Consider the following 27558-nt stretch of genomic DNA (forward strand, 5'->3'; position numbering starts at 1 on the left):
ACTGCCAAAGCTCCATTCCTAGGCCAGGGATCCTTAGGTTTCTCCAGAGTTCAGCATAGCTGCTGCCAGGGGCAATCAGATATCACCTGAGCTCTGCTTCTTGGCATCTGGTTGGCCTAGGGTCTCTTCCTGAGTCTACCTTGTCACTGTACCACAGCCTCTATTTACCCCACCTGATCTGAAAAAAACAAGAGACCCATCAATCTCTCCATCAGGCCAAGTCTCTCCAAGCTCCTCCTGATTCCCAATGCTTGCTGCTCCCCTTCCCTGCTCAGTCTTCCTGCTCCCTCCTTCACAGGCCTCTTGTCTTCCCCTCAGCCAGGAGTGCTGCACCAGTCATTGGCCACCCTCGAACCCCAGGCCCCCACTGAGACCCTCTTGGAAGCAGAAGCACTTCAACTCTTGAGTTCTCCAAGTCTACACAAGGAACCTGACCTGAAGCAATGGGCCTGGCAAGAAGGCTATGCTGTGCCATTATAGACACTAGGCCTCTAGGGTCCTGGCACTACTTTAGTGCCTCCCATACTGCACTTTGCCCCCCATAGTCTTCATTTCCTGAAGGGTCAGTTCCGAGCTGGGAAAAACCACTTCCAGCGTTAGTCCACACAGGGTCCTCCAGGCTCCTCTCCCACCAGCGCTCCATGGGATAGGAGAACTGTTGTCTCCTTTTCTTTTCTTTGGTCTAGAAGTTTCCAGGCTGAGGGAGTCCTGGGACTCTGCCAGTCTCAGATCATCTCTTCAGAAGCAAGGCTGTGCTATGCCTGGGCCCTACCACCCACATCCAGCTGTCCTCCAGATAGGTAGAGGCGCCATGTTGGGTCCCTTGCCCCTCCCCTTGGCCCTTCCAGGCTAGGCAGACACTGTGCTTGTGAGGTAGGCTGAAGAGGAGAGGTCCTTTCCTACACTACAACAAGGGTGTGCCAACAACCTCATCTCCTTTCCTCTGCTCGGTGGTTTTGGCAAGGGGACAGCATGGAGCGTCTTCACCGACTATTTTACTCAGTTCCCTGTCAGCTTCTTCTGAGCCCTTGAAGGGAATGCAAGGCCATCTCTTTTTGTACATGTACCAATCCCTTCTCTCTTGTACATAACCTCAGACCTTCCCTCTCAACAAAGGCTTGAAGCACCAGGCTGACTATGTCTCTTCTTTCTGAGCTTGGGGGTTTGGGGATAGAAAGAAGATTGGAGGTGAGCTGAGAAGCCTGGAGAAAGTAGCTCATCAGGCTGGGTGGGCTCCAGCCACACAAAGGGACGGAGTCTGTTAAAGACACTAGTGCCATCTGCTGGTCATATGTACACCTACCTGTCCAGTCCCCAGACTGCCTAGTAGCACATGGAGAGGACGAGAGTCACTGGCCATGTTATAAATATTGTTATTTAAAAAACAAAAACAAAACACATACACTGGGTCCCAGGGCTGGAGGAAGCAGTGGTGGAGCCCCAGGGCTGGGGCAGGCAGGAGCAGGCACTGATGCTAGAGGGTGAGGACCCTGCCCTGTGCCACTTAGGCTGTATCCACCAGCCCCTCTTCCCTGGAGGCCCCTTCTCTCTCATATACTTTATCTACTGGCGTCACCCATCCCACGTGCCACAAGACACTCAGGTCTGGCGTGGGGCTCAGGGCAAGGACTGCTCTAGTTGTCTGGGAACCGGGGGGACCCTTGATCGCCAAGAGCAGCCTTGGTGGGTGCCAAAAGTTGGTGTGTCGAGGGTGGAGTTACTTTAAGAAAAGTGGATATGGACCAGACAGATGAAAAAAGGAGTCTGAGGGTGGCCTTGAAGCCACTGCCTCACGTAGGCCAGAGGCAGAGAGAAGCCCATCACTGGTGGTCATCTAGCTGCTGCAGGAGTGTCCGCCGGCGCCTCTCCAGCTCTCCCTCACTCAGCTCACTTTCTGATGTGTCCCAGCCTGTCTGTTGGAGCAAAGGCACTGCTCACCTGAGCCCCCTCTAGACAGAGACAGAGTACCACTGGGGCCGTGGGCTGGGCCTCCCATTCACCTTCTCCTTCTTGACTCCGAAGCCCGGGGAGCGGTTAGAGAGTTCTGCCTGCCGGAGCTCCTTGTCCTTATCCTGTTCTTGTTCTTTTTCTTCACTCTCCTTGCCAGGTTTCTCCTCAGGGTCTGTCTCGCTCTCAGGGCTGTTCTGTAAGAGTCCAGAGCCTCCCTCAGCAACTGTGGAGGACTGCGGGAGGCAGGCGGAGTCCTACAAATTAGATGAGCTTCTCTACTCACCGACTTGTGTCTTCTCTTCTTAGTTTTCTTTTTTGGTTTCTTGGCTTTCCGAAGGCCATGCTCTGGAGGTAGAAGGATCCCATCAGGAAAAAGGAGGGTCAGGTGGGTGCCAGGGGCTCACACCTGTAACCCTTGCTACTCCAGAGGCTGAGATCTGAGGATCACATTTCAAAGCCAGCTGAGCAGGAAAGTCCATGAGACTTTTTTTTCTTTTTTCTTTTTTCTTTTTTGCCAGTCCTGGGTCTCGGACTCAGGGCCTGAGCACTGTCCCTGGCTTCTTTTTGCTCAAAGCTAGCACTCTACCACTTGAGCCAAAGCACCACTTCCGGCCTTTTCTGTTTATGTGGTGCTGAGGAATCAAACCCTGGGCTTCATGCATGCAAGGCAGTACCACTAAGCAACCCTCCTAGCTTGAGACTCTTCTTATCTCCAAATAACCATGAGAAAACAAACCAGAAGTGGCACTGTGGGTCAGAGTGGTAGAGAGTTTAGCTTTGAGCAAAAGAGCTTAGGGATAGCACCCAGGCCCTGAGTTCAAGCCCCATGACTGACCAAAATAAGAAATGAGGGCTTATCTCCCTCCGCCACCCCCCCCCCCCACCAGCCCACTGTCTATTCTTTGCAGTAGCAGATGTACGGTATGAGGGAGCAGTCTGGGGGAGTCCGCCTCTGGCTTTTTTTCCTCCTGGCTCCCTGCCTGGGCAGAGGTAGAAAATTCCTCTTGCACAGCTCAGCCCTCCCAACCCACTCTGGCCTCTACGGGGCTGGGGGCCTCTGCCCAGTCAGGACCATAGTACTTAGGCTACTGTGTTCCTAGCAACTGCTTACCTGATCCAAGGAGGTGGGAGGATGGGGATCCCCGTCCTCCAAGGGTAGCACCCCCACTTTCAACTGAATCAAGTGACGATGAGGGTTCAGAGCCTGACTCTGAGGGGTTCCGCCGCCTCCGCTTGGTGGGTCGGAGGGATGGTGGGGGCAGGTCCTCCTCTTCTGACTCAGAGCCCTGGGCATATCAGAAGATACATGTCAGTACAGAAGTGGCTTGGCCACCAGACACCCTCACCCAGGAGTTGGGGACAGAGAGTACAGATCCAAAAGGAATCCTCAAATCTCTCTCTAGGCATGTAGTGTTTATTTCTTCAAAATAGTCCAACCTCATCCTACATCCCTTTAGCTGCCAACTCACTGAAGGCGAGTGGGAACGCTTCCGATGGTGCTTCTTGCCCTTCCTGCTGTGCTTTCGGCCTTTGGTGTGGAGGTGCTGGCATTCGGTCTGCTAGAGGCAGAGGGAGAAGTAAGGCCTTGTCTCTGTCTCAGGATAGGCCTTCTGCCTACCCCAGAACCCCATAGTCCCCTTCCTCAGCTGGCCTGGGAAAGGAGAGCCCTAGTGGTGAGAGGCCACTGAAACATTTAAGGAACACACCAGGACCACCAACAGCCTGCCTCACCTCCAGCACCTGCAGGAACTCCCGGAAGAGCCGGATCCGCTCCGACTCAAGGGTGATCTGCTCAAAGGCTGAGTCGCACACAAAGCGCTCACGGACCTTGAACGGGGAGAGCACTGCTGATCAGACCAGGCTCTGCCTGGCCTGGCTTGGACACCGCCACGAGCACTGGGCAGGGCTGGGGCAGAGGAAGGAAGGGAACTGGAGCTGTCCCAGGGCTTTGCTGTGACTGGGGTGGGCCCTCAGTGGTGGAGAAGCTCCGCTGCCCTCAGGCTTGAGGGTGATTGGGGCCACGCTGCGTTCCTGACCTCTTCCCACGCAGTGCCCAGCTCCAGAGCAGGCACGGCCTGCCTCAGCATGCTTCGGAAGGCAGCCTCCCTGCGCCGCATCCTCCGGGCCTCCTCCTTTTCCCGCTCCCTCTCCCGGGCCTCTGCCTTCTCCAGCAGCTGAGGGCAGAGGAAGCACAGGGTCACCCAGAAGGATGGATGTCCAAGGCCCACTCAGGTCTAACTAAGAGGTAGAAAAATGGGGTGTTCTGCCACCATCCCTCAGACCCAGGATATAGTCAGTGGGGTGATGAGAAGGAACACTGAGCCCATCCCTCCCTACCCAGCCCCTCACACTATTGAAGGTCAGCTTGATGTTGCCTGCGTCCAGCGCAGCAGCCCTCTTGTCAAAGCTTATGACGTGGGCGAAGTCCTCAAAGGCTGTGTTCACCTCCACACAGAAGCACCGGTCCTGTGGGCACAGCAGTGTGTGAAAAAGGGGGCACCGTGGGCTGAGGCCCAAGGCCGATAGGCAGAGGAGTCACTCCAGGATGCCCAAGAAACCTCTCCCCTGAAGAAAAGGATGCACACTGTCCAAGTCCTCATTGTCTGCCGGGACCCCGTGCCTGCCCCAAGTGTGGCTACCGTACAGAACCAGAGGAATCAGGCAGCGTCTCCAAAGCCTGAGAGTCTCACAATTATTTCTTTTTTCCTTTGGCTACAACCAAATTTCCTGCTGCTCACAGAAGCTTCTGGGCATTTGCATCCTCTCCTAGTCCCCTGCCTCTTAGCACCTGAAGCTAAATACTTGTTTCTTTCTTTAAATTTCAAAATCCCTTAAAACACAGCACAGGGAAACGGAATAAGCATTTACAGAGACTTTTATGACACTTTGTAAATGCTACTTAATTCCTACTTTTCTACTTGGGAAACAGGCTGAGACAACATGCAGCTTGCAGCTGTCTCAGAGCCAATAAACAACCAAGAGTTGCTTGACTGAGATGTGTGCTGCCCCAAAGGCAATCTCTATGGTCAGTGCTCTCCCCAAAGTTACACCTAGTCAAATTCAGACTCCAGCTGTCCTCACTCATATGGTTCTCAGTGCTTCTGTTTACTTCACTCCCCTCTATGGTTCCCCTCCTGTCACTTATTATTGTCATCGTTGTTATTTCATTACTTCTCTTGCATGCAGGATCCTGAGAACTGACTTTAATCCCTTTTCACTACCTGACCTACCCTCTCCTAATAGTCTCATCCCTTACCTGATTTTTTTCAGACTCATACTGAAGAGGCTATTTTAAACATACCATATTTCTCACAAATACCCCCCACACCTGTCATAGATCTTCGAGGCCCCTCTTCTACCTTCTCCAAGTCCAGGGCCCTGCATAGCCCTATGAGATGGGAAGTTCCCCCCTGCAGTCCACTAGCTGTGGATAGCCACAGAGACTCCTGAGATCACGTCTTCCAAAGCCAGGAGCAAAAATGAACAAGACTAACTTCAAAACAGCTCTTAAGGGGCCTGGAGAGATCAGATTCAATGAGATCAAGAGCCCACATGCCTGTCAGCAGTACCATCCATTCCATGGCTAATACTTAACTGACCAATAAAATTTAGCTATCTTGGAGTCAGATATGTGGTTATCCTACTTAAAACATGGCATGTGCTTTTATTCCTTCTTGCTAGGTTGTTTTTGTAAACAATTCTCCAAATGGAATTTTTATTTTCTACAACCTGCTCTCTTTCTGCTTAATCCTTACCAATGATGGTGCCATTAACTGCCCACCTCTGTGCCTCATGCCTCTCCCTCAGCTTAACAAAATAATCTGGCAATTCTACTTTATAATGGTATCCTATTGATTTTCAATTTTCTTTGTTTTTTTCTTTTTGGGGGGTCAGTCATGGGGCTTGAACTCTGGACCTAGGCGCTGTCCCTGAACTCTTTGCTCAAGGCTAATGCTCTACCACTTTGAGCCACAGCATCACTTAGTTAACTATTTTTAACTTCTTGCTAGTGGTTAATTGGAGACCAGTGTCACAGACTTTCCTGCTCCGGCCGGCTTTGAACCTCAATCCTCAGATCTCAGCCTCCTGAGTAGCTAGAATTATAGGCACAAGCCACCAGCACCCGGCTAAATTTGCATTTTTTAAACAAACATTTTCAATGAAAATTTTATGTGAAATCTCAATGCATGAGGCAGGCTGCTCTTCTTGAAAACAGGAGAAGCATAAAATCCCCCTCTCCCTGCCCCACTCAACCCCAACCACTTGTCTCAGGACACCTATGGCATCTTCCCTCTCCTCGTCTGTCATCCCTACTGTCCCTCAGATCACTGACCATGCTAGCTCTGTAGCAGCAGCCTAGCTGACCTCCCTGCTCACCCTCTTCCATCCATCTAGCCCAGCCTTGGCCTTTCCAGCCTTGCACCTACAAGTCCTGATAGTTCAAGAGGCTGGGGATGAATCCCAAGAGGATGGTTAAACCTAAAATGCATCTGATTTTTGCCACTGCCACTTTTGGTATATTGGGTCCTCTGGACTGTCCTGACACCACCTCTACCATCATCTTCCCTTGATGTCACAAACTCCAAACTTGGGAAGAAGTACCATGTGCTAGTGCCTGTGGCTTTATTTAAGGTGCTGCTTGGTTTGATTACTAATTACAGGCTAAAAATCACAAATTCTTACTTTAGTATTCAAAATACTTCACACACAGGGATCTACTTCCACACAGGCAACAAGAAGCCATAGAACAACATACATCTCACAAAACAGCCATTAAAAAATGTTAAATTCTTTTAGTATTATGGTTTAAACTCAGAGGCTCAAGGTTGACAGGCAGATGCTCTACAACTGGAGCCAGACTTCGAATCCTTTTTTTTTTTTTTGAGGGTCTCACTATGTAACTCAAGCTGGTCTAGAACTCAACAATCCTCCTGCATCAACCTCTGGGATTACAGGCATGTATCACTAAACCTAGTTTACTAAATGCATACTAAAGGAGATATAGGAGGCTGGGCATGTGGCTTAGTGGTTGAGTACTTGCCTAGCCATGAGGCTCTGGGTTCAATTCCTCAGTGCCACATAAAAATAAAAGGTGCTGGTGGCTCATGCCTGTATTTCTAGCTACTCCAGAGGCTGAGCTCTAAGAATTGCAGTTCAAAGCCAGCCCAGGCAGGAAAGTCCCTGAGACTTTTCTGCAATTTACCACCAGAAAGCCAAAAGTGGTGCTGTGGCTCAAGTGGTAGAGTGCTAGCCTTGAGCTGAAGAGCTCAGGAACAGAGCCCAGGCCCAGAGTTCAAGCCCCAAGACTGACAAGAAAAAAATAGTAATAAAAAATTATTTAAGTGCGCTGGGGATATGGCCTAGTGGCAAGAGTGCTTGCCTCGTATACATGATGAGGCCCTGGGTTCGATTCCCCAGCACCACATATACAGAAAATGGCCAGAAGTGGCGCTGTGGCTCAAGTGGCAGAGTGCTAGCCTTGAGCAAGAAGAAGCCAGGGACAGTACTCAGGCCCTGAGTCCAAACTCCAGGACTGGCAAAAAAAAAATTATTTAAAAAGTAAATAAAGGGGGCTAGGGATATTGCCTAGTGGCAAGAGAGCTTGCCTCGTATACATGAGGCCCTGGGTTCAATTCCCTAGCACCACATATACAGAAAACGGCCAGAAGTGGCGCTGTGGCTCAAGTGGCAGAGTGCTAGCCTTGAGCAAAAAGGAAGCCAGGGACAGTGCTCAGGCCCTGAGTCCAAGGCCCCAGGACTAGCCAAAAAGAAAAAAAAAAGTAAATAAAAGAGATGTACCTATGAAAATGTAACATATGTATGACTTTGGAAGCTAAGGGAAAGAATTTCCAAAAATTATGCATACAATGAGATCTTCCCAACCTTATTGGTCCCTTTCAACTCAGGGACCAAGTTAAATCTCTATAATTAAGTGTCCTTTGGTGGAACACTATTTCTCACTTGGAAACTTGGGCTCAATGTCATATAACTAGTAAAGACTTAAATGTGAACTTTTACCCTAAGGCATTCTGTCTCATGTTCTGCTTCTAATAACAGCACTGAAGCGTCTCCTCAAATGTGATTAGAATGTTCTTCCCTTTTCTACATAAAAAGTGGTCTTTCTTTGGGGAGGGCAGAAGGGTCTTTTTACCTGCATGTTTCATTTTATAACTTTGATAGACATGGGCATTGAACTCTTTCTGCAATGTAAGAAAAGCAACAATGTACATGGGATGGTAAATGATGGCCAAACCTTGTTACAATACTTAGTCCTCTTCCTTTTCTAAGGACAGTGGCATCTCAGCCTGAGAGCATGAAATGAATGCCGCCTAGGACCAGTACTGCCAGATCATCCATAATGACAAAAGACTTAAGATTTTTATGTGAAATCTGACTTTAAAATGTTAGCAGTGAATTCCAGATTTTTCCAAAACAAAGCATGTATAGGCCACAAGGATATCTATGGGCCATCAGTTTACACTTAGCTATACTTCTTGTTCCTAAAGCCTGCCATGCCCTTTCTACCCACATGCCTTTGCTCCTGCAGTATCCTTATGCCTAGAACATTCCAGTCTCCACCCTAAAGGTACAATTCCAATATCAATTCTTCTGATTCCTGTCTCTATAGTAACATCTACTCCTGACTAGTAGTTCTGTTTATCTTTATATTGGGCCATAAGTTCCCAGGAGCAGAAAAATGTGTAGCAAGACAAGAGGTGGTATATTTCTATAATCCTGGCTACTTAGATAGTAGAGGCAGGGTGATTTCTACTCTGAAACCTGAGCAAGGTTAGTGAGACCCTATCTCCAAAACAAAAGGTGACATGGTGGTACACACCTTTAATCCCAGGATTTGGGAGGCAGAGGTTACATAGCAAGTTCAAAGCTACTCTGGGCTACAAGGTAAGACCTTTCTCAAAATATAAAAACAAAAGGGCTGGCTGAGGGCATAGCTCAAGTGAGAGAGCAGTTGCCTAGCTACTATAATACCTGGGGTTCAATCCCCTAGTACAAAAAAAAAGAAAGAAAATGTGTATAATTTGTTGCTATTATCTCTCTATGCATGGTTGATTTCTGCTGAGCTGTCATGCTAATACAAAATGAAACTTATCAAAAAGCCTTGCTTTAGGGAGGCTGGGTATGTGGCTTAGTGGTAGAGTGCTTGCCTAGCATGCATAAATCCCTGGGCTCAATTCCCCAGTACCACATAAACAGAAAAGGCCAGAAGTGGCGCTGTGGCTCAAGTGGTAGCGTGCTAGCCTTGAGCAAAAAGAAGCTCAGGGACAGTGTTTAGGCACTGAGTTCAAGCCCCAGGACTGGCAAAAAAAAAAGTCTTGTTCAGGGAGCTTGGCTGCAATGGCCTGCATACATCTATAACCCCAGGTCCCCCTCACCTTAAGAATGTCTTTAATGATCTTCTTCTCATCATGGAATCGTGCCTTCAACTCCTCCACATAGAACTTGAATAAGTCCAGAGGGGTGGAGCCTGCAGGGAGGGAGGGAGGGGGGCCTGGCGGGCGGCAGCTTCCCAAGGCCTAGGGTAGGGTCGAGGACAGGACCAGGGAGTGGGGATGCAGAGAGGCTGATGGGGTAGGAAGCCAGACCAGAGAAGGGGGAGCCTGGCTGCCTTACCCGGCTGGCCCAGCATGTTGGCAAAGCGGACATCAGTGCTGACTGCTGGGTACAACTCCATCCAGGTGGACATGGAGTGTAGCTGCCCTGTCTCGTGCAGCTCGTCCAGGAAGGTCTGAGCAGGGAGAAGCCAGTGACAGAGCAGTGAGACAGGGAGGAAGGCAGGGACTTGGGGGAGGGGGAAAGCAGGGACGATCCAGACTGAGGAAATCCAGGCGTGGAGGCCAAGATGAAGAGATAACAGATGCAGAGGAAGAGGGCATTACAAAAGGAGACTGTAAATATACCAAGGGAGACAGCAAAAAATGAGAACAAAGAAATCAGAAACCTGCCAGCAGCTCAGTCCTCCATGACTTGGCTTCAACTTCTTGCCGTGATCCAGCTAAGACACCCTCACCACTGCCACCACCACTGCTACCCCAACTGGAGGATAAGCTGTCTGGCTTCCACCCAGAGGAAATGCACATAGCCTAGCTGTCACCTGTGCTACAGGGCGCTCTCTGCTGGTAGCTTCTGCACGGTGCACAGAGCTGGCCTCCTAGAGACCAAAGCTAGAGTTGAGGGGACAAAGCAGGAGCAGAAGTGCAGGGCAGAGGCCTGGTGGAGTTTTCTTTGAACCGCGTTAGGCACAAAGCAGGCAGCCTAGGCCAGAGAAGGCAGGGCACAGAGGGAGAGGCTATGGTCTGGGGCAGAGCAGAGCTCCGATTCCCAAAAGTAGGAAGATACCTGGAAGGCCTCCCGGTTCTTGCGCTGCTGGCGCCGCTCCCGAAGCCGGGCCCGCTCCCGCTCTTCCTCCTCCTCCCTCTCCAAAGCTCGAATGTGCTCCTCAAAGCAGACCAGGGCATCTTCCTTGTCCATATCTACAGGCAGGATGGAGGCTCAGTGGACAACTTCTCAGCTCTCAGCAGCCCCCATGTCTCAAGGAAGCGGTCCCTGCTGTGCCCCACCCAGGGCAGGGGGGAAAGTGGAGGAGAGGGCTCTGTGGAACAGCTACTGTAGGGATAATTCTTGATGCGGATTCATTAACTTATACTAGAGAAAAATAAGCAATCATTCAAGTCTGGTAAATTTAGTTACTGTATGCCATCACACGAAACCAGTGACCCAGTGTTTCATATCTCAGGACTGAGTCTGTCCAGCTTTAGTGTGCAGAGGGTACTAAGGCTCGAAAGCCTTGAAATCAGCAGCAGAGGAGCTATGACTTAAGTCATGCTCCCAGTCCTTTTTTACTTTATTTTTCAAGTAGGGCCTTATGCTATCTCCTACCTATCCCCTCCCACACAGCTGAGATCACACACAAGTACCACCACATCCAACTTATTGATTGAGATGGGGCTATCAGGAATTTTTTGTCTAGGCTGGCTTTGAACCACAATCTTCCTGATCTCTGCCTCCTGAACAGCTGGGGTTACAGGCAAGAGCCACTAATCAGGTGGCTTTGATACAACTGCAGTTGTTTAATTTTTCCTATTGTCATTGATTATAATCTATGAGTTTCTTATCACAGTATATAAGACCAGTTAAGGCCCACAGTGCCAAGACTTAGGGCCATCTTCACATGAGCTTTAAATATTCTCATGATCAATTCCAGAACTTCTGATTCTATGTCCATGTCAACAAGTAGAACCTAATGGGTCCCAGGGCTGGGTGTGTATTTCAGTAACAAAGCATCTGCCTAGCATGTGTGAGGCCCTGGGTTCAATCCATAGCACGTGCGTGCACACACACGCACATGCACACATGGACACACACACACACACACACACAAGCAGAGTGCTGGCTCACACCTATAATCCTAGCTACTCAGGAGGTTGAGCTATGAGAATTATCATTCAAAGTGAGCCAGGACAGGATGTCTGTGAAACTCTTATCTCCAATTAACCAAAGTCAGGAATGTGGTTCAAGTGGTAGAGTGCTAGCCTTGAATATAAAAAAGGCCCTGAGTTTAAGCCTCAGAACTGGCACAAAAACAAACAACAGTGGATCCCTGGAGGGACAGTAGTATGAATCGTCCTGGGATTCTCAGCAGTGGAGGACAGTGAGTGAGTTAGGTGGGAGCTTCCAAGAAAAGAGAAGGGCAGGGATGCAAGGGAATGGCATGAGGCAGGTGAAGGTTAGTAAGGAAAGAGGAGGAGACAGGTCGACATAGAGACTCAGGCTTACTCTGCAGCTGCTGGTCCTGAGCAAAGCTGGGGTTATCCATGAGGTACTGCTGGGCCTGGGACCACGTGGTTTGGAAGTTGACGCTACTCATCCCATCCAAGATGCTCTTCAGGGCCTGGATGTTGCGGCGCCGGAGCTGCTTGGCCTGTTCCTGGGAGCAACAGAATCAGACTGAGGCAGGGCCTCACAGAGTTACACTGGAGAAAAGGATGTAGCTAGTTCTAGAACCCTAGGAGGAGGGCAGAACTAAGAGTTTCATGTCCTAGGGAAGGGGAGGAAGGAAAGGTCACAGACTGACTTCCCTAAGATTCTTCCTGGCCCCCCCACACCCAGTGCTGCAGGCCCAAAGTAGAATGGAAGGAAACACAAGTGCTGCATCAACTTCCAAAACAAGCTTGGACACCAGGAGAGTAAAACGAATGGCTAAAGGCCATAAAAAAGAACAAGGGGGGTCCAGGGTAAGTCTGGGGCTGAGGTCCTAGCCCATTGATCATTACCTTCTCCTTCTTGGCCAGGAAGAAGAGGACATCATCATAAACCTCTTTTCGATCCCTTTCAGGGACCACAGCCCAGACCTCCAGCTCCCCGAAGGTCTGTTCTGCCCGCCTGTGGAGCACATGGGCTGTGAGTAGGTGGACAAAGAACAGAACCCCAAGTCCCTGTGTTCTCCGGGTTCCCCAGGTCTGGCCCAGCCCAGCACAACCCCCTGACCGGTAGCGTGTGGTGGAGGTCATGCGTTCATGTTGCTCCAGGAAATGCTGCAGGGTCTGCTTGGCTTCCTTGGCCCTCAGCCGAGCTTCCTCCTTCTCTTCCTTTTCCCGCTGTGCCTTGTAGGCATTGAATGCCTGTTTTTTCTCACTCAGTTTAGGCAAGGCACTGGGGTAGAGAGGGTAGGAATGGGGTGGGGACAGAGAAGGAGTCAGCCTGAATCACCTTGCACAGCCGTTTGGTCACATAGACAAGTGGCAGGTCTATACACAGACCCAATGCACAGATGTCTCAGGTATGGGGAGAGGAAGCCCCAAGACACTGCTGAGACTGAGCTCGTGTGCACTGGGACTTTCAAGTCATTGTCAAACCTCTGCTCTATTCACATCCTTCTTCCCAATTAATGCAATCCAGTAAGCATTTATTGAATGTCCTATGTCATTACCTTTCCCTTTCCTTGTCATATAGGCCTTGCAGCTTTTCTTGCCCTTGTACCCCACCCTAGTCTATCACTTTTCTAATGCAAGCCTCTCAAGCCTAAGTGGTGAATTTTGGCTTTGCTCAGTTTGTGGAGTCTCTGCTATCATGAACAGGCGCTGGCTTCCTCTGCCAAGGCCTACCTGTAACGAGGGTCAGTGACCACCATCTTCATGGCCTGTTCCCATGAGGCATTGGAAGGGACAGCCTGAAACAGAGCAGGCAAACATCTTGGGGTCTGCCCACCTCTGATCCCTTCAGGCCTTCCCTAGGAGCCCCATTCTTGGCACCTTGTCCCTCAGCAGCTCCTTGAATGCCTGTTTGGCCTTCTCCCGGTTGCTCCAACTGAGGCCAGACCGCTCTGGTTCTGGCTTAGATTCCTCTTCTTCCTGCTGTGGTGGCTGGTGCTGTCCAGCAGAGCTGGGGGATAGAAGCAATGGGGTTCTCAGTCCTCACTGCTTTCAGAGCCTTGCACTCTCAATAACATGGCTCTCTCCTTGCTCCCCAGGACAACTTTTTACCCTTTTTGACCCTTCAGTTGTGACCATATTGTACACCCCTCCAGAGGCCTAGCGCGGAGCAAGGGCTCAGCAGGCCAAGGGTCTGAGGCTGGAATGTGGAAGACTTGGGGGGGGAGAGGGGGGAGGAAGCCCTCACCTGTTGGGGCCCTCCTCTGGCTGCTGCAGGAAGCCCTGCTCCAGTGGCTGGGCAGCCTCGGCTACAACACAGTCTTCACTCCCACCTGGCTCAGGTTCCAGGAAGCCCGTGGACACTGCAGTGGGACCCGGAGGTGCAGGCGGGGGATCAGGCTGGGACTGAGGAGGCTGTGGCTGGAGTGGCTGTGACTGTCGCTGTTTCCTGAAGACAAGCCAGAAGGCAGTATTGGAGTACAGCAGAGACAGGAGGGCAGAGGCCGACTGAGTTCTGTAGCTTGGGAAGAACTAGGGCCAAGAGCAGACAACTCACAAGGAGACTGAGAGCCGACTTCTTCTCCCACAGACTAGAAACAATGGAGAGTGTCCACCTGTACTCTCACATGCCCAGTAGGGATGGAGACGTGGGCAAGTCACTTACCCAGCAGCCTCTTGATTGACTAGAGCTGCAATGGGAAAAGAGCAGTCACAGGGTAGCAAAGGACCGCACCTTCCTTCCCCTCCCCCCACCCCGCCCAGTGTCCCCGTCCAGGTCTCAACCCTCAGGACCCTTACCCTCCAGGTCATCCAGGTCCTTAGGACGGGTCCAGCGGGACTCCTGGCTCTGGTTGTTGTAGTAGTAAGGCTTGCCTGTGTCTGACTTGTACTCTTTCCAGGGGCACTGGGACAGCAGCAGCTGCAAGAAGATAAGCCGGAGACATTAGTAGGTGGGGAGCTCTCTAGAGATAGGGGAACTGAGAGAACCCAGTGAGTGGAGGACATAGTAGTCTTTAGCTACACCTGGCCTGGCTCAAATCAGGGAAGGTAGACTTCCTGAAGACCTAAAGGGGTGTTGCCAGGGTATGTGTATGGCTAATCTTGGGAAGAGAGGAACCACAATGGGTATGAAAAGGGACTTGGGGGAGGCCCAGGACTTGGAAGGGTTGGGATAGCTGAAAGGAAGAGCCAGAAAGCCCCACTCAAGACCTCGGCCTTGGACTTGAGCACGCTGGGCTTCTCCCACACGGACTGCTTGTCGTCAGCATTGTAGTAGTAGATGCGCCCATCAGGGGCCACATGCTCACTCCATAGGGCCCTCTGGGGGAGGGGGAGGGGAGTTACAGAATGGTGGTCAAGGCCCCTTTCCCAAAGACTCTCCTCCTCACCCCAATGATTTAACCACCAATCCACCCATTTTCAGCCTTTCCAGTGGACCCAAGCAAGAAGGACTTACCAGAGGGCCTGTTCCAGCCACAGCAGCTAGAAAAGAAGACAAATAAAAGCTACTTTGGAACCTTGTTCCAACCCCCATCATACCCCCACCTAATCCTCCCTTAGTCCGTTCCCGGTAAATATACCCCTGGTCCCATCAACATCCCAGGCTCCCTGGCATCCCAACAGGCATGATCCAGGATGGGCTCCAGTCCATGGTCCCCTCTCCCCTGTAGCCCCCCAACCTCCGAGCCTGGGGGGAGGAGATCCCCCAGAAGACTCACAGCTGGCGGTGTCCGCACCCGGAGCCGTCTGCCGAAGAAAGAGGAGGGGGAAGGGTTGGGGCCAAGCCCAGTGGCCCCCCAGGACCCAGGCCATGGGGGAATGGAGAAGCAGCTAGGCCAGGATCCATGTAGGCTCTTCCCAGGGATCTCTGCTCACTCCCTAACAGTCCCGTTCTCCCTGCTATCCACTCCCATCCAGCTGCAGTTCTCAGATCCCAGGGGGAATCACACAGCAGCTCCATTCTTCGTTTTCCACAAGTGAGAATGTTTTGTTGAGTCAACACCTGAGGCCTGTCTCTTCACAGTAAATGCCAAGTTCTACATCCCACTCAGCCTCTACTATGGTGAACAACACACAAGAAGGTATAGCGAGATCCCTGGGTGCCACTGCCTCCTCCAGAGGCAAAGAGGATGTGAAAAAAGGTCCTTATGAGTGTGTCCACAGTGCGTGGCCCTGTGAGGGGAATGCATCTCTGACACAGGCTTGCCTCTAAGAGGTAGCCTGGGGAGTAAGAAGAGAACACACATGCCTTTGGGGATAAGCAGGAAACCAGAACTGCTGAGGATTCAAGTGTGAGGAACACTGCCAGGGACCAGGGAGAATGTGATAAGAGGGAAAGAATGGAGTCCATATCCCTGAACTCCAAGTCAGACCCAAAGGACTTCAGGGCGCGCCCTGCTTCTTGCCAGCCCCTAGCACTTACCGCTGCGGTGACAGGCACTGCTGGCATCAGCATCCCTGGCATCATTGGAGGTACCATTCCTGGTATCTATGCATGCAAAAACAAGCCACCAATGTGAGGGCAGGTATAAGCTGGACAGGGGCCCTCTGAGTTCCGAAGTCCTAAGAGATCCCATTGGGATCTAGGACCCTCCCCTGGGGCCCCTTCTCATGCCATCTTCAGTTTCTAAGTGCCCACTTGGCCTAAGAGTTGGCTCAATCATTCAGCAAATCCATATGGGTCTGGCCCAAAGCTCCCTCCCCTCCCCAGGTTCTGAAGCCCAGATGCCCACTCTTATCTCCACCCCAGATAAACAGGGCTTCCCGAGACCACCCCCTGTGCTGAGGATTACCTGTGTGAGTGGTGGTGGTGCCCCCATGGGTGGCAGCATTGGGGGCAGGATGCCAGGGGGCATGGGGGGAATCGCAGGTGGTCTCTGACTCATAGGAGGGAGCCCCATCGGAGGAAAGGGAGGGGGAATCCCTGGAGGGGGCATCTGGAAGTGAGGAAAGGAAGAGATCTGCCTTGTCAAGGTCAGAAGACCCTCAGGAAACATCCACCTGTTACCCACCCTGCCCTCCTCTGCCTTCCCCCCGGCTTAGAGGCCATCCCGAGGCTCTCATTGAGAAACACAATGCATGAAACTGCCTCCCTCCTCACCACTGAGAAAGACTGTAACTAGAGAGTTCTCTGAGCCTAACAGGCAAAAATACAGTGTCTGAATAGAGAGGGAGCAGGAAATGGGGCAGCACCAGACTGTGGGGAGGATGCACCCTTGCAGGACTCCCTCCACAAGAGATCTCTCAGGTGAAGGGAGAAGGCAGGCGTCCCCCAGTCCCCTGCCTCCCATCCCTTTCTCTCCAAGTTATAACCACCAATGCTACTCCAGCCCAAATTCTGTGGCTTTTTTAAAGAGCACAGGTAAGGAATGGTGAAAGAGAAAGACAGAAATCTCCCCTCCCACCCTCATTGTAATGGTGTTGGGAATATCCCTTCCAATTCTCCTACCTCAAGCCCCAGTGTGTCCAACGAACAAAAAGGCAAAGGGAGAACTGTCAGCTTATGGACTACAGTTTTAACAGCAGCTTTCCCCACCCCAGCGCCCAACAAAACTACCCATCTTCCAAGGGCAACAAAAAGGCTCATTCTAGAACGGTGCTGGCAACACTGCAGCAGTGAGGGTTGGGGAGTTTGGGGTGCAGGCTGGAAAAGCCAAGCCCAGGGAAACACATAAAACTTACGAAGGGTGGTGGCATCATGGGGGGCCCCGGTGGGAAGGGGGCAGGCGCTGCTGGGGGCCGGGGACCAGAATCGGGAACCGACTGTTGAGGGAGAGAAAAGTCATAGGACCCAGGATGGGCACAGAGATGGGCTTTTGCCGAAGGGAAGCAGAGGGATGAGGATGAAAAAGGAGCACAAAGTTCAGGAGGAAGTCTCCAAGCCCAATTTCCTGCCCATCCCAAGTTCTGAGCCCTGGGAAACTCTACTCTCTGTGCCAGCCCCAGAGCCAGTTGGCTGAACCCTTCAATGTCATCTTTATTTTGGGAACTTCCATTTTTGCCAAACAGACAGAAAAGGTGAAGGTACTATAGGCATTCAGCGTTTCCCATGATTTCTGTTGCTGCATGAGGGTTCACTGCAGTGCCCCAAGCTCAAACTTGGCTTGCTTGTTCATGCTAGCACTCTACCACTTCCGCCATGCCTCCAGCCCAGCTTTTTGCTAATTAGCTGTAAATGGAGTTTCACTGACTTTCCTGCCTAGGCTAGCTTTGAACCTCAATTGTCTAATTGCAGGCTACTGAGTAGCTAGGATTACAGGTGTAAGCCACGAGCACCTGGGCTCATCCCAGTTTTTAACTGATTCTCCAGTCTGTGGGAAAGCTGTACCTCCCTCAAGCCAGTTGAGAAGCGGCCCCTTTACCTGTTCAACTAACCTGGTTGGAGGGAGATTCAATCTAAAATTCTAATACAAAGAGCTGCTGATCCTTTACAATCAATCCTAAATCCTACTCTCTCCACTCAACTACTAGGTTCCTCCCCTAACTAGCCCATCCTTTGCTACTTCAAGGTCTTCCACTCCCAATCACCAACTTCATCTTTTTTTTTTTTTTTTTTTGGCCAGTCCTGGGGCTTGAACTCAGGGCCTGAGCACTGTCCCTGGCTTCTTTTTGCTAAAGGCTAGCACTATGCCACTTGAGCCACAGTGCCACATCTGGCCTTTTCTATATATGTGGTGATGGGGAATCGAACCCAGGGCTTCAAGTATACAAGGCAAGCACTCTTGCCACTAGGCCATATTCCCAGCCCCCACCAACTTCACTTTTTGTTCTTCCCTCACTCTTTTGGCAGCCACCCCTTCTTTGAAAATCTGGACTTATCTCCCTGCGCACCAACCAACGCATCTCTGTCCTCCACCAAATGGGACCATACCCACTCCTTTAGTGTTCAACCTAAGTACTACTACTCTAAGAAGCCTTCCTGGCTTGAAAGTAACTGATTTTTTCCCCCAATTTTTCTATACCTGTTCCTGTTTTCAGTTTCCTTATATTCACACTTTTGTTATTATGTGTCTGGGTATGTATCTTACAAGTGGAGTAAGATAGATAGATTCCTAGTACCTGCCACAATGTCTGATACATAATAGGTACTCAATAAATACTGAATAAAAGTACAAATCTTCACTCCATGGAACCTTCCAAATCTAAAAAGTTATCCTAGAGATAGAAGTCCACATGACCAAAATGATGAGTGTATGGAATGATGCTTTACTACTTCTAAAATGAAAACAAGACTGGAATCAGCTGAAATACATATCCATTAGTAAGGAACTATGAGATTATATACAAATGTAAAATAGAATACAATGCAGTCATAAATAAGAATGACAAAGCTCACTGTCAAGATATGAACCAATCTCTAAGACACATTGACCAGTGAAAAAGTCAATGTACAGCAAAATTTTGTCATATGTACAAGTGCCAGTGATAAAAGATGACAGAAAAAGCATCAGCGAAAGGGAAAGAGGAGAGACAAGAATTGTGGCTGAAGACTTCACCTATGCCCTTTAACATGATATGAATATGCAACCATATGACTCTTATTACCTGTTCAATAAAAATAGTAAGTACACTGGGGCTTGGAGATGAAGCTAAAGGGCTGTCCTTCTCTGCTGAAAGTTGGCAGGAGGCAGAGGAATTCTAAGGAAAGGTGGTGATAGCTGGCTGAAGACAAGTCACCTCATCACTACTGTGCTAAGATGGCTCAGCATTTAAAAATGCTTTCTTGTCAGGCACCCATGGCTCACTCCTGTAATCATAAGTGCTTAGGAGGCTGAAATCTAAGGATCACGGTCAAAGCCAGCCTAGGCAGGAAAGTCTGTAAGACTCTTATCTCCAACTAACCACCAGAAAACTGGTAGAGTGCAAACCTTGAGCTGAAGAGCTAAGCAACAGCGTCAAGGCCCAGAGTTCAAGCCCTGTGACTGACAAAAAAAAAAAATGCTTTCTTGCCAGGTGCTAGTGGCTCACTCCTGTAATCCTAGCTACTTAGGAGGCAGAGACCTGGAGGATCATGACTTGAAGCCATCTCAAGCAGAAAAGCCTATGAGACTCAATTTCCAATAAATCAGCAAAATGCCAGTCTGGAGATGTAGCGCAAGTGGTAGAGAACCAGCCAGGTGAGAGTGTAAGACCCTGAGTTCAAGGTCTGGTACCTGCATACACGCATACACACACACACACACACACACACACACACACGTGCGCGCGCGCTTTCTAATCTGCCTTTTATCTTTACCTTATCCTCCTAACTAGAAGGTATGAGCTAAACGACTGCAATCTGAGATCTTTTCTCAGTGTTCAACTATTTTAGCCCCATATTCAAACCTGTTCCTGTCCCCTGAGACTTTCATGGGATGTCAGAAACTAATCACCAGGGGAGGAAATCCAATCTATGGAGTGGAACTCTCCCACCTCGAGCTACCTTAGGAACCTAACTTCCCAGATAACCAAGTTTGGGTCTTACCAGGATGGATATCACTGCAACATCCATTCAGCTGTCTAAGACCAAAACCTAAGAGTCACTCTCCTAACTCCAGCATATCACTGAGTCTTAACTTTCCCTCCTCAAACTTTATTGGATCTACTTCTCTCCATTTTCTCTTCCACCACTTAACTCCACCTTTTCTCATCTGACGACTGCATGGTCTCCCAACCATTTTCCCATTAATTCCAATCAGTAGCCATGACAAGCTCTTCAAAATGTGCCACAGACCTAACTAGCATAAATGCTTATAAATAACTCTCCAATGGCTTCTCATGCTCTTAGGATAAGCACCAAAGCCCTACCCAGGAGACAGAATATGGAAAGTCTGCTGCCAGACATCCTGCCAGCCTCACCCATACCCTGACGCTGATCTGTGCTCATCTTCTCCTTTTCTCACCTCAGATAATCCACCGTGCCTGAGACAGCCCTGCCACCTCACCTATGTATGCTTCAGTCAACAAATGTCATTTCCCAGGATAGCCATCCTTTATATGCTCGATCAACACTGTGCATCTATCAGCAACTTTCCATTGAAATTTTCATCAGCTGTGCAATCCCAATTGTATTACTATCTTACATAGCACTAATTTTTTTTTTAAATGCTGCCCATTAAAGTGCTATCATGGGGGCTGGGAATATGGCCTAGTGGCAAGAGTGCTTGCCTCGTATACATGAAGCCCTGGGTTCAATTCCCCAGCACTACATATACAGAAAACAGCCAAAAGTGGCACTGTGGCTCAAGTGGCAGAGTGCTAGCCTTGAGCAAAAAAGAAACCAGGGACAGTGCTCAGGCCCTGAGTCCAAACCCCAGGACTGGCAAAATAAATAAATAATAAAGTGCTATCACAATGGGTAAAAGAATCAAGAAAATGTGACTGATATTTATTTATATACATATATGCATGTATATGACTGATATGTATACATTTATAAACATATATATACATTTGTACACATACACATACACAATGGAATTTTACTCATCTCTCACAAAGAATAATATTGCTATCTGTAGGGAAATGGATGGACCTGGAAAAAAATAAAGTAATTTAGGCTTGGAGAGACAAAACGTGCATGATTTCTCTCATATGTGGAAGTCAGATCTAAATTACAAATATATATGAAAACATACACAGGGTACTATGCATATATACACAAACAGATTGACTAAAAGATGGTATACTCAGAGAAGGACTCCAACGGTGTAACTCCTCTGATCAACTAATGAACAGTTTAACAAAATGAATACCAGGAAGCTTAAACATGTTTTATTGGGAGGACAAGGGGAAGGTGCAGATGGAGAGAGAAAGGGTTGGCAAATAAAGTGATATATTCAATGTACATTACGTAAAAATGAAACTATGTAACTTGAGCATATGGAGAGGATTGAAAAAGATCAGGGAGAACAATGAAAGGGCTAACATTGATCAAGACTGTACTCATAATCTAACTTGTTGAAGTGAAACTGCTTTGTACTACTTAAAAATTAATATCTGAACTAGGGAAGGGAAAGAAAAATGAGGGTGTAACAAATAAGACAAGAAATATGGGGCTGGAGATATGTCCTAGTGGCAAGAGTGCTTGCCTCGTATACATGAGGCCCTGGGTTCAATTCCCCAGCACCACATATACAGAAAACGGCCAGAAGTGGCGCTGTGGCTCAAGTGGCAGAGTGCTAGCCTTGAGCAAAACAGAAGCCAGGGACAGTGCTCAGGCCCTGAGTCCAAGGCCCAGGACTGGCAAAAAAAAAAAAAAAAAAAAAAAAAGAAATGTACTCACTGCCTTATTATGTAACTGTAATCCCTCTGTACATCACCTTGTCAATAAAATTTAATTTAAAAAAAATTAAGCCGGGGCTGGGAATATGGCCTAGTGGCAAGAGTGCTTGACTCGTATACATGAAGCCCTGGGTTCGATTCCCCAGTACCACATATATAGAAAATGGCCAGCAGTGGTGCTATGGCTCAAGTGGCAGAGTGCTAGCCTTGAGCAAAGAGAAGCCAGGGACAGTGCTCAGGCCCTGAGTCCAAAGCCTAGGACTGGCAAAAAAAAAAAAAAAAAAAAAAAATTTAAGCCGTGTGCTGGTGGCTCACACTAAAATCCTAGCTACTGAGGATCACTGTTCAAAGCCAGCCCAGGCAGGGAAGCCTGTGAGACTCTTACCTCCAATTAACTAGAAAATGCCAGAAGTGGAGCTGTGGCTCAAGTGGTACAGTGTTAGCCTTGAGCAGAAAAGGCTCAGGTACTGTGCCCATGGCCAGAGTTCAAGCCCCAAGACTGGCAAATAAATTTGTTTTGGGGTTTTTTTTGCCAGTCCTGGGGCTTGGACTCAGGGCCTGAGCACTGTCCCTGCCTTCTTTTTGCTCAAGGCTAGTACTCTACCACTTGAGCCACAGCTCCACTTCTGGCTTTTTCTATATTTGTGGTGCTGAGGAACCGAACCCAGGGCTTCATGTATATGAGGCAAGCACTTTTGCCACTAGGCCATATTCCCAGCCCCTACGCAAATGTTTTCAAAAGGTGATACTGCATTGATTTTAAGATGAATCCAGACTTGAGTCTTAGAACTAATGGAATATAAAACCTGCAAAACCTAGTAAATTAAAAGTTCTACAGGGCAGGGATAAGTAATAAATATTTTCTCATATAACAACTGGTTTTGGCAAGTCCCACTATACAGCAGATCATTGGTAAAGCCTACTAGAGGGGATATAGAATATCAGAACTGTAGAGAATTCTGATAATCACCTAAGATACTCTCCTCTTTTCATATGAGAAGGAGTAATGCCCAAAGCTGGTTAGGTACAGAGCACTCACAGGATCCAATTTGCCCTCCAGTGCTCCCCACTTAGAAGCCCAGTAGTTCACCCGTAATCCTCACCATTTAAGAAGCTGAACAGACGGGCTGGGGATATAGCCTAGTGGCAAGAGTGCCTGCCTCGGATACACGAGGCCCTAGGTTCGATTCCCCAGCACCACATATACAGAAAACGGCCAGAAGCGGCGCTGTGGCTCAAGTGGCAGAGTGCTAGCCTTGAGCGGGAAGAAGCCAGGGACAGTGCTCAGGCCCTGAGTCCAAGGCCCAGGACTGGCCAAAAAAAAGAAGCTGAACAGAAGGACTGAGGTTCAAGGCCAGCCTGGGCAGAAAGTTCTTGATTGATAACTGGGTATTGTAGCATGCACCTGCCATTCCAGGGGGAGAGAGGATGAGGCATAGCTCAGTGCTAGATGGCCTTTCTAACAAGGATGAGGCCCTGATTTCAAATCATAAAAAATAAAACATGTAGCAAAGCTCCTGTCATTAGAAAATCTGTTTGTATCAATCTCCCTTGCAAGTGATTAAATCAACAAGGATTAACATCCTCTTCCTTCAGAACCAGTGTTGTTTCCCTATTACCTATCTACCAATTCACCAAAACCACATCTCTTTATCATGCTTTGTCTCTCACCTGTTCAAGAAGATCTAATATTTACCTTCTTCAGGTACTTTTACCCTACCCCCCCTTACAATACACTCTTACTAACTTAAGAATAAGTGCTGGGGGGGGCGGGAGGGCTGGGGATATGGCCTAGTGGCAAAAGCGCTTGCCTCGTATACTTGAAGCCCTGGGTTCGATTCCCCAGCACCACATATACAGAAGAGGCGCTGTGACTCAAGTGGCAGAGTGCTAGCCTTAAGCAAAAAGAAGCCAGGGACAGTGCTCAGGCCCTGAGTCCAAGGTCCAGGACTGGCCAAAAATAAATAAATAAGAATAAGTGCTGGGCTGGGAATATTGCCTAGTGGCAAGAGTGCTTGCCTTGTATACATGATGCCCTGGGTTTGATTCCTCAGCACCACATACACAGAAAAAGCCAGAAGTGGTGCTGTGGCTCAAGTGGTAGAATGCTAGCCTTGAGCAAAAAGAAGCCAGGGACAGTGCTCAGGCCCTGAGTGCAAGCCCCAGGACTGGGGAAAAAAAAATAATAAGTGCTATGCTGGGCACTGGTGGCTCACATCTGTAATCCTAGCTACTCAAGAGGCTGAGACCTAAGGATCGCAATTCAAAGCCAGCCAGGCAAAAAAGTCTGTGAGACTCCAATTCATCACTAGAAAACCAGAAGTATCACTATGGCTCAAAGTGGTAGAGCACTAGCCTTGAAGAAAAGCACTCAGGGGTAGGGCCCAAGCCCTGAGTTCAAATCCCACGATCCACAAAAAAAAAAGGCAGAAATGCTGACATACTCCTTCAGCTATATATTTCAAGTGAGTAAGGATTTCTCTACATTTAGTCATTTTTCTCCTGTTAAACCTCCCTTAATGTCCAATAAGGATCCTGAAAACAAAGTACTGTAATAAGCTGGGTTCTGATGGCTCACATCCATAATCCTAGCTACTCAAGAGGCTGCAATCTGACAATCAAGGTTCAAAGCCAGCCCATGCAGACAAATCCAAGAGACAATTTTTTTTTTTTTTTTTGGTCAATTGAGGGGCTTGAACTCTGGGCCTGGGTGCTGTCCCTGAACTCTTCAGCTCAAGATTAGTGCTCTACCACTTAGAGCCATGGTGCCACTTCCGTTTTTCTGTTGGTTAACTGGAGATAAGAATTCCTCAGACTTTCTTGGCCAGGCTGGCTTTTAACTGTGATCCTCAGATCTAAGCCTCCAGAGTAGCTAGGATTATAGGCGTGAGCCACCGGCACTGGCCCAAAGAGACTCTCATCTACAATTAAACAGCAAAAAAGCTGGAATTGGTGGCATGGCTCAAGTGGTAAAGCAGAAAGCCAAGGGAGGGCATGAGATCCTGAGTTCAAGCTCCATTACCATCTCACATGCATACACACACACTCACATACACAGTGCTATAAAATGCAGTCTCATCCCTAACCTTATTAGATTCTTACATACTGAAATTCCCTAAAGTAGTGTGTTCACATGTGCCCATGTACATTTATATAAATCCTCTTGAGAACAGATGTGACAGAGACAGGTAGTTTGACAGAGGTCTCTGGTTTGGGGAAAGATACTACTTCTACATTTCCATCTTCAACTCTGGATGGAAACTTCTAAGAATTCAGCCACTGGCCTGTTTTAGTCAGTTTCCCATGGATAATTGAATGGAATAGAAAGAACCAACCCTTAAAGAGTTAGAAGCATGGCTCAGTTGGTAGAGCATGCTAGCCAATGAGTGTCAGGTACTGAGCCCTAGTTCTAGTCTTGGAGCTCCTTCCCAAAGCTTCCCCTGTGCTATTTTAGTCCTTTCCTTTCTTAAATACCTACACTTCTCCCACCTGCAACAATGCCAGTACAACTTTGGGACTGTTTATATTTCTAGATGAGAATCTGAAGAAGTAACTAGTGCAATATATTTGAAAGCGAACAAAAAGGGAAGCACTTCTTGTGTCTTTCTTAGAACAAAACATACATCTAGGGACTGAGGAGAGACAACAAAATTTTTCATCATCTTGAGTTCACCTGGGATGATGCAAGGACACCCTACTTTTGGATGAATCAATTTTTCTAAGCCTTTACAACTAAGGGGAAGACTCAGAACAAAGAACAAAAAGAGAAAAGAACAAGAATCGAAAGATAAAGAGAATGGAAAGAAATAACTAATAGGTAAAGTTTACTGAGTACTTATTATGAGTCAGATACTGTACCAAATTCATGGAAACCTTACACCGTCTTAGAGGTTATTATCCCCATTTTATGACTGAAGAAGTTGATGTTCAGTGTTAGTACGTTATTTGATCAAGATTCCAAGAGATTAAATGGAAGAAGCAGGTTTAGAATCCAAACATCCTGACCCAAGCCCATGCTTTCAACTGCTCCACAAAGCTGCCTCCCAGCAGGAGGGTTATGCCAGATGGCATTTCTTACTCTTAGATTGATTCCCGCTTTCTTTTCACTCGTCCTCAATCCTGAAATCCTAAAGAAGCCAGGTATTCCTAAAGTCTGACTAGTCTGAGTGATTCCAACTTCCTGAAAAGACATGTCTGAAAAAATAAAAGCTAGGAGATATATCTCTCAGAAAGTGGTAGCCACCATCAAAAAGAAGTAGCTGAGAGGCAGATGCTGATGGCTCACACTTAAAATCCTAGCTACTACCTTAGCTGATAGCTGAGGATCACAGTTCAAAGCAAGCCTGGGCAGAAAAGTCCTTGAGACTCTTACTTTCAACTAACCACCAAAAGCCAGAAGTGGAGCTGTGGAACAAGTGGTAAAGCCCCAGCCTTGAGTGAAAAAGCTAAGGGACAGTGCCCAGGCCCTAAGCTCAAGCCATAGCAGAGATGGAGCTTGAGGTAAAATGATTGCCTAGCATGGAGGCGGTCCTGGGGCAGCTAGTACAGACAAAAACAGCTAAGCCAGCTGACTCTCCCTGTGTACTATCTCCTCCCTACCCTTCTTCAGCAGCCTCCAAACAACACCAACCTCTTTCTCCTGTTCCCAAGACCCTCCCAGCCCACACTCTCTGGTACTAGCCCTTCTATTCCTCCAGTTTCTCAAGAATCTGGGGAAAGTGTCTTTTTGTCATTTCTAATTCCCTCATCATCTCTTCTTTCTGAAGAACAAAATGTTGCTCTGGTCCTCATCTACCTTAAGTCTGGGCTCATCCTCTTTTACTTAAAGAGTTCTCTCATGCCTCCAACAGGATTCCAAAGGCGCTGGCTTTCTGGCTCCCCCCTCCCCCCCCCAAACCCTGGGGATTTCCTCGGGCCCCAGCTGAAGGCCTCGGCTGCATCTTCTCCATCTTCGGGTTTCCCTGTGTCCTAGAACCCATTTGCCTTGATTTCCTCCTCAAACGCCGGCCTATTAGGGAACTGGGAAGAGACCTGGTTTATCGTGTTCATCTTTTTTTTTTTTTTTTTTTTAGGTCCCTGGGAAACCCGAGGCCCAAAGAAAGGTAGTGACTTGCCCAAGGTCACACCAGAGTTGTGAGTTTGTGGATGGCAAAGCCAAGACTGGGGCCCTGAGGCCTCTGCTCTTCCATTTCTGGCAATAGCGAGCTCTGGGGTGACGGCCTGGGGCGTCTCTCTCCTCAGAAGCCCACTCCCCTCCTCAGGAGCAGGCCTTGCAAATGCGGGGAGCAGGAAGGAGTCTCCATGCTGTCCGACCAGGGGTGCCCCGGGCTTCCAAAGGGAAGCCCTGGGCCTGGGGGAGGGGCCTGGGGCACGCCAAATACCTCAGAGGGGCAACTGGGGTTCCCACATCTCCCGCCTGACTCTCCTTTCCCGACCTTTCTCCACAAACCCACCCTTTACTTCTTCCAGTCCCCCTCCTCCTCCTCACTCAGCCCCGAAACTCCCGGTCCCACCTCGGCCGCCCACTCCCTGCCGGCACCCCACCCCCCTCAGCCAGGCTCCATCATGGCCTCCCCCGCCCCCTCTCCAAATCCCCGCCCCCACCCATCATCCCGTGCTGCCCTCCCGCACCTTTCCCTCCCCTCGCCCCCCTCGGGGTCCCGGGTACCCCGGTGACCTCCTCGCCCCCCCTGGCCCCGGCCCGGGCCACAAGGGGCGCTGTGGAACCGCCCCGGGCCCCTCCACCCCCGCGCGGGGACGTTACCATGCCAGAGCCTCCGTGCAGCTGGGCCGGCTCGGCCCACCCGCCAGTAAAAGCCGCTCTGATTGGCTGGGGCTCAGCCTGGAGGGCGGGGCCCGCGGGGGGTCGCACCCCTTCGTGGCCGGGGCTCCGGTGACTCCCGCCGCCGTGCGGAGCCCCAAGCCGGCCCGGTGTGTCCGGGCCCGGCCCCGCCTC

The 27558-nt window shown here is 49.3% G+C and overlaps 2 protein-coding genes across 10 annotated transcripts in view; one reads left to right on the plus strand and one right to left on the minus strand.

Moving 5' to 3' along the window:
- Fmnl3 (formin like 3) overlaps positions 1 to 16543 on the plus strand; it is an 84256-nt gene extending 67713 nt beyond the window's left edge. For 3 of the 5 annotated variants that reach the window (XM_048364924.1, XM_048364921.1, XM_048364927.1), the window contains one exon: positions 287 to 1129. The gene's annotated coding sequence lies outside the window, so the exon portion shown is untranslated. Of the gene's footprint in view, positions 1 to 286; positions 1130 to 10315; positions 10324 to 16529 lie in introns of those variants that run through there. The other 2 variants (XM_048364923.1, XM_048364922.1) reach the window with 2 other exon arrangements.
- On the minus strand, positions 1045 to 27546 carry Prpf40b (pre-mRNA processing factor 40 homolog B). Of its 5 annotated transcripts, none has more exons than XM_048364959.1 (26): positions 27367 to 27546; positions 17022 to 17102; positions 16133 to 16276; positions 15763 to 15828; positions 15059 to 15086; positions 14797 to 14822; positions 14550 to 14660; positions 14139 to 14259; positions 14005 to 14029; positions 13588 to 13788; positions 13221 to 13350; positions 13074 to 13138; positions 12457 to 12621; positions 12243 to 12351; positions 11746 to 11896; positions 10309 to 10442; positions 9583 to 9697; positions 9345 to 9436; positions 4300 to 4416; positions 3987 to 4124; positions 3682 to 3777; positions 3420 to 3509; positions 3062 to 3236; positions 2234 to 2295; positions 2001 to 2144; positions 1045 to 1164 (listed from the first exon to the last, which is right to left on the minus strand). In XM_048364959.1, the coding sequence occupies exons 1-26, from the start codon at positions 27367 to 27369 to the stop codon at positions 1108 to 1110; spliced, it is 2646 nt and encodes an 881-aa protein (XP_048220916.1). In that variant the 5' UTR covers positions 27370 to 27546; the 3' UTR covers positions 1045 to 1107. The 5 variants fall into 5 exon arrangements, with proteins under 5 accessions (XP_048220916.1, XP_048220907.1, XP_048220897.1 ...); XM_048364950.1 differs by lacking the exon at positions 1045 to 1164 and adding an exon at positions 1358 to 1913 and having other exon boundaries at positions 3420 to 3506; XM_048364940.1 differs by lacking the exon at positions 1045 to 1164 and adding an exon at positions 1358 to 1913.
- Positions 27547 to 27558: the final 12 nt, after the last annotated feature.

Source organism: Perognathus longimembris, chromosome 1, assembly GCF_023159225.1.
Source record: "Perognathus longimembris pacificus isolate PPM17 chromosome 1, ASM2315922v1, whole genome shotgun sequence".
In the NCBI taxonomy this organism is placed as follows: Eukaryota; Metazoa; Chordata; class Mammalia; order Rodentia; family Heteromyidae; genus Perognathus; species Perognathus longimembris.